At 56.1% G+C, this 6,123-nt stretch overlaps 1 protein-coding gene across 3 annotated transcripts; it reads left to right on the top strand.

Annotated features, from left to right (window-relative positions):
• Positions 1–205: 205 nt before the first annotated feature.
• JAGN1 (jagunal homolog 1) lies at positions 206–3,740 on the top strand. 3 transcript variants are annotated; one of them, XM_040995165.1, is made up of 3 exons: positions 206–393; positions 1,600–2,093; positions 3,394–3,740. In XM_040995165.1, exons 1-2 carry the CDS (start codon positions 305–307, stop codon positions 2,060–2,062), a joined length of 552 nt encoding a protein of 183 aa, XP_040851099.1. In that variant the 5' UTR covers positions 206–304; the 3' UTR covers positions 2,063–2,093; positions 3,394–3,740. The 3 variants fall into 3 exon arrangements, with proteins under 3 accessions (XP_040851099.1, XP_040851098.1, XP_040851100.1); XM_040995164.1 differs by lacking the exon at positions 3,394–3,740 and having other exon boundaries at positions 1,600–2,464; XM_040995166.1 differs by lacking the exon at positions 3,394–3,740 and having other exon boundaries at positions 206–400; positions 1,600–2,069.
• Positions 3,741–6,123: the final 2,383 nt, after the last annotated feature.

Here is a 6,123-nt window from a genome sequence, read left to right on the forward strand (position 1 = left end):
ACCGGCTTGAATTGGAAGCGAAGGAGCGGGGACTAGCACCCAGAGGGGCGGTATACACACGCAGCAGCGGGCCCCTGTCCGGCTAACGCTGGCCGAGTCCATTTCCGGCGCGCCTCACTCGTGGGGGCGGGGCGGGGCGGAATCATAGAGTCGGTCCTCCCTGCGGAGACAGAGAGGCCGGAAGTTTCTCGGGCCCATCCGCTTGGCCGCAGGGCCGCTGAGTCGCCGCGGCGCGGAGAAAGCGGGTTCCCCTAGGGCTCGGCGAGGGTCGTGCCGGGGGTACCGGGGCGCCGGGCGGGGCGGCATGGCGTCTCGGGCGGGCCCGCGAGCGGCCGGCACGGACGGCAGCGACTTCCAGCACCGGGAGCGTGTCGCCACACACTACCAGATGAGGTACGGCGTGAGGCGAGGGGCGCCGGCGGGCCTCGGGGGTGTGAGACCCCCAAGGCCGCCGCCGTCCACCCGCGAGTGCCGCGCGGACGCCGACCGGGGATGCGTGACCTTGAGGAAATGGTCAGCCCTCGTGGAATTATCGAGTCCCTCGGGGCAGTGGCAGCCAGGGACAGCCCCGTAGCCGGCAGATGGGGGTCGGGGGAGACGTGGGCGCAACAAACACGCCCGCGGGAGAGACGTTTGTACCTTCTTGCACGCACTCGGTCCTGCACCTGCCCAGCGCTGGGTGACGGGAGGAGCCCTGGTGCTTGCATGCAGGCTGCATCTTAAAGAATATTAAGAAACAAACAAACAATAAACCCACTCGTGGTTCTTGTAGCCTACAAATGACTATCCCCCTCCATGCTTTGCTATATTTTAAAATAAAATTTAAAAATAATTAAGAATTTAAAAAGGATCTTCCTTAAATCCACAGAACTTTCCAGAATGTTCCTTGCACATTTCTTTTTAAAAAGATTTTTAAAAATTTTTTCATTGGAAAGGCAGATTTACAAAGAGAAGGAGAGACAGAGAAAAAGATCTTCCATCTGCTGGTTCACTCCCCAAGTGGCCACAAAGGCCAGAGCTGAGTTCATCTGGAGCCAAGAGCTTCTTCCGGGTCTCCCACGTGGGTGCAGGGTCCCAAGGCTTTGGACCATCCTCGACTGCTTTCCCAGGCCACAAGCAGGGAGCTGGATGGGAAGCATGGCCGCTGCATCACAAACTGGTGCTCATATGTCATCCCAGCAGTTGCTAGACAAGAATTTAGCAACTAGGGTATTGCACCGAGCCCCCCCATCTGCTTTTAAACCTGCGCTTGCGCAGTCTGCTGGTTGGCAGGACTCGCCTGCCCACAGTTGGTTCTTGCTGCACTCTGTTGCTTGGTTTTCTGGAAGACAAATGCTTAGGGCCTTTCTGCATGCTGCTGTTGGCTGAGTGTGGCCTGTGCGACTCCAGCCTTCCCGGAGCTGCCTCTCTGGCCTTTGCTGCCATCCCATCCCCACACAGAAGGGAGTGGTGGTATCCTCAGGTCCCAGGAGAACTTTGTTGCCTCATTTTTGAACAGCCCCACCTCTGGGCAGGGCCCCTGTCTGGTACACCTGCCTTGCCTGTGGCTGGTGATCAGAAACCTGCAAGTGAAAGGCCCTCCCTCTCTCTGCCCCACAGCGTGACCCTCAAGTACGAGATCAAGAAGCTTATCTATGTGCACCTGGTCCTGTGGCTGCTGCTGGTCGCCAAGATGAGCGTGGGACACCTGAGGCTCCTGCCGCATGACCAGGTCGCCATGCCCTACCAGTGGGAGTATCCGTACCTGCTGAGCGTGGCGCCCTCGCTCCTGGGGCTGCTGTCCTTCCCGCGCAACAACATCAGCTACCTGGTGCTCTCCATGGTCAGTACGGGGCTTTTCTCCATCGCCCCGCTCATCTACGGCAGCATGGAGATGCTCCCTGCCGCCCAGCAGCTCTACCGCCACGGCAAGGCTTACCGCTTCCTCTTCGGCTTCTCCGCCGTGTCCGTCATGTACCTGGTGCTGGTGCTGGCAGTCCAGGTGCACGCCTGGCAGCTGTACTACAGCAAGAAGCTCCTGGATTCCTGGTTCACCAGCACACAGGAGAAGAAGCGCAAGTGAGGCCTCCCCATGGCCAACCCCAATGAGGAGGGTGAGCGAGGACGAGGAGCTGGGCTGCAGTCTCCTCTAGGGGTTTGGCACCTCGTGCCAACCAGGCCCAGGTTCTGGGCAGCTGCTTCTGTGCCAGCCACTGCGGGGGCCACAGTGACTGGTCCCCCATGGCCAGCCTGGAGCAGCCAGCTGCTATGAAGCCAGTGGCAACGTGAGGGTCCTGTCAGACAGCTGGCCCTTGTCCCACCTCCGCCCATCTCCCCTTCACCATCGTGACCGCAGGGGACTAAGAATAAAGTCAGTGCTACTTCGGATTATAGTTCATGGGGCAGCAGATTCAGACAGCTTTTGCCCCTGCAGGCTGTGGTCTGTACTACAAAGCGTTTTTTTAATAAAAAGAACCTCAGTAAAGACTGCCCTGCCCTCTCCCACTGTGTCTGTGTGTGAGGTCTGATGGTGTGAAAGGTGTGGCTGAGTGGCCCTAGGCCCCAGGAGAGCCGAGAGGCCTGGCAGTGGCCTTGAGAAGTGGATGGGGAGCCCAAGTTATAACTGCAACCTGCTGCTGATTGCCAAGACCCACCGAGGGCCTGCCCACAGCCTTCCTCTGCAATGCCTGGTTGGCACATGCCTCGCGTGGGTCAGCAGCTCCTCTTCCCGCCGTGTATTCATGTTTGTCAGTGGTAACTGTCAGTTATGTGTCTCAACTGAATAGCATCAAAAAGATAATTTATGAAACTAATGAAGCTGAAAGCTGCTGTACACACCCCGCTGTCGGTGGCCGTGGTATCTCATGGTGTGCTGGAAGTTGAAACGTGCTGTTTGATTGACCTGCAGCCCCACACGTGGAAACCAGGCCCCGGGGAGAATGTGTGGCATGAAAGGGGTGTGTGTTCAGGGCTGACACTGGGCGGCTCTGCGAGAGGCCGAGTCATGGCACTGACTGCTCTAACGGCCACCTCAGACTCCGTGTGTTCCAGTCCTCATGGTGCCTTGTGCCTTGCGCTGGTCCTCTTGTGACTTGCCCCTGGAGCACCAGGAACAGAGTCCTAGATCAGCATACTTCCTGTGATGGCTGAGTCGGCCCGGGGCCACTGTTGTTAGAACCTGAATTCTGAGGTCTCCATACTGGTTCCGGCCCACACTCACACCTAGCCGACTGAGCGTCGGGGTATTTAGGTTTCAGGGGCTCATTTGCCTCTTCTGTTCCGACATGCGTTTACATTCCAGTTCATACAGTAGTTTGAAAACCTTTGATTTCAGAGAGGGACAGTTATTCCTATAAATTCTACTTTACTGCTGTCATTGGCTGAATTAATAGTTTGCCTTTTTCCTGCCTGTAGCACTGTGAGCGAGGAAGCCTGCTCTACATGCTGGTAGAAGTCCAACAGTCGGAGTGGATTAGGAGGGCACACAAGTAGATACATGGGAACTGAGTTAACATGTGTACTGTTGCTAATTTTTGAAGAATCAGTATGTAAATAATCAGGGAAAGAAGTCCATTTTTTTAGCTGTTGGAATGATGCCTTATAGTGTTGGGGTAACTGTGCAGGATGAAATTAGTTAAAAATTCTAAAAAGCTTCTTGGTCTGTGCCGTCTCGAGGGGGTTTGGTGGCTTTCCCCCTTTTGCCGTGGTGGTGGTGGTGTTCCCTGAGGCATACAGCATCCCTTCCTGGGATCTGGACTAAGTGGGAGGAGCAGCATTTGGTCCAGAACCCCAGCATTTGAGTCTACATGCACCGAGTCACTCTGAGTCACTCCTGCATGTTTCACGGGGGTTGAAAATGAGAGACGAAGTGTTGTGGAAGTGCTTTGGGAACTCTGACACACTGTATTCCTGCACAGTGCTGGAGTCGGAGACTCCCCAGCCTTCTGGGTCTGGAGAAAGGCAGTGTGGGGCAGCCTGTGAGCTGGTGTTGGACTCCCCTGCGTTGGGATCTGCCACATTATGCCTTGAGCAGAGCATTGGCTGGTGTTTGGTCTGACGTGGGAGCAGCGCAGCCCTCCCAGCATCGTGGGAGGCTCCATGGACAACGTTGTCTTCCTCAGCGAGCGGGCTGCCCTCTCAGGCTAGGTCTTCCTGGAACCTAGGAGTGATTTCAGACCTAGAATTCCTGGCAAGCTGGGGCAGGGGATGCCAGCCACTCCTGTTAACATGTGATGAGATGGTGGGTTGGCCTGTGCAGGTTTCCTGTGTGCTGGGTGGTCAGAGAGCTGGCTGCTACACAGCATCGGGGTCATGAGTGTGGACTGGACTATTGGTCAGTTCAGAGACAGGTGCCCGCCCCCGCCCCAGGCAGGCCTGGCCCCTTCTCCAGGGCAGGGCCACTGTGAACACCCTGCAGCCACTCCTCCCATTAACTGGCCTATCTCATTTGAGCACTGGCAGATCCATCACCACTCGGGACAGCCTGCCGTGTCTGCTCCGAGCCCAGTTCCTTGTAGGCTCAGCAGGGTTGCTGTGGATCTCCAGGCGATGGGAGGCTCAGCTCTCCCTGTCTCAGCTTCCTGTTTTCTCGTCTGTGACATGGGGCAGGGAGACTGACCTCAGCATTGTGCCAGTGACATGAGACCCAGAAGGCAATGTATGTGGCCCAGAGCCCGCAGGAGTTTAGGAAGTGCCCATCTTGCCCCTCACCTTCCCCAGGCCTGTGCCTTTCCCTAAGGCCCGCCTGGAGCAAGCTCCAGGAGCTGTGAGCAGGCCAGTGAATGTGGCTCTCCCTCTGCCCCTCACCTGCTCTGTGCTTTCCTCTGCAGCCTCCCCCCTCCTCCCTCGCTCCCTTTTTCTCATCTCCACTTCCTTTTCTGCTTCTACTGCACCTTCACAGGGTGGGGAGCAGTTACTCCCACTGTGTGAGGTCAGGAGGATGGAGGAGTCAGGGAGGTGTGCTCTAGAAGAGAAGTCGGTTTCCATGCATTTCCTGAAGTTCTGTGAGTTAGGGAAAGGTGGAGGGGAGTGTCCCTAGCTTGCTTCTGCTATGGCCGGATTACCTTTGCTCCCTTCGGGTCCTGTGTGTTTATTCTGTTGGCGGGCCTGAGCTCCAAGGGCAAGCTGAGAGCCATGCCAGGCAGCGAGGAGGAGGCTGGGGGAGGCTAGGCTGAGAAGTAGCTTTCCCTGACCTAGACTTTGACGTTGAGCACACGTCCCGTCTGCCTTTATGAAGTGAAAGCAGTTCTCACCTGTCACACTGGTGGTTGGGTGAGTCATGTAGAAGAGTGCTTCTTGGGCCTGGCGAGATGGCGTAGTGGCTGAAGTCCTCGCCTTGAATGCCCTGGGATCCCAGATGGGCGCCGGTTCTAATCCCAGCAGCTCCACTTCCCATCCAGCTCCCTGCTTGTGGCCTGGGAAAGCAGTTGAGGATGGCCCAAAGCCTCGGGACCCTGCACCAGTGTGGGAGACCTGAAGGAAGTTCCTGGCTCCTGGCTTCGGATTGGCACAGCTCTGGCAGTTGTGGCCTCTTGGGGAGTGACTCATTGGACGGAAGATCTTCTTTCTGTCCCTCCTCCTCTCTGTATATCTAACTTTGCAATAAAAATAAATCTTTAAAAAAAAAAAAAAGAAAGTAAAGTGCTTCTTGATCTGTGAAACAGACAAATCATCTGGATGAAATAGGCCAAAATTAAATTTGTATTCCACCCAAGGATGCCTGTTTCCTGACTGCCTGTCAAGCCCAGAAAAAGCAGAATTAACAAAGTCTTTGTGTGTGAATGACATCAAAAGCTGCAGGGTATTTTTAGGGTAAACTGTAACATTTGGCTTTTGGACAGGGGACCCTCAACACCTCAGACTGGAATCTGCTGAGGGGAGGCTGGGAAAGGGCTGCTGGGTGTCTCTGAGTCATAGAGGCACACAGCAGTCTCAAGACACCTGAGCTGGTAGGAGTGCCCCAAATTTTCTTTCCTCTGTGGGTGTCACCAGGGGTGTGGGCAGGACTGAAGCAGTTGAGCTGCTCCATGAAGGAAAGGAAATTGGGGCCGTGGGGAGGAGCTGCCTCAGCTTGGCTGCAGCCACAGAAACCACAGGAGACCAGGTCAGCGTGGGGCGGGTCCTCTCCCTCGGCTCCCAGCTCGG

The sequence above is a fragment of the Ochotona curzoniae genome, unplaced genomic scaffold (genome assembly GCF_017591425.1).
Source record: "Ochotona curzoniae isolate NIBS_2020 unplaced genomic scaffold, NIBS_Ocur_1.0 contig_908, whole genome shotgun sequence".
Classification (NCBI taxonomy): Eukaryota; Metazoa; Chordata; class Mammalia; order Lagomorpha; family Ochotonidae; genus Ochotona; species Ochotona curzoniae.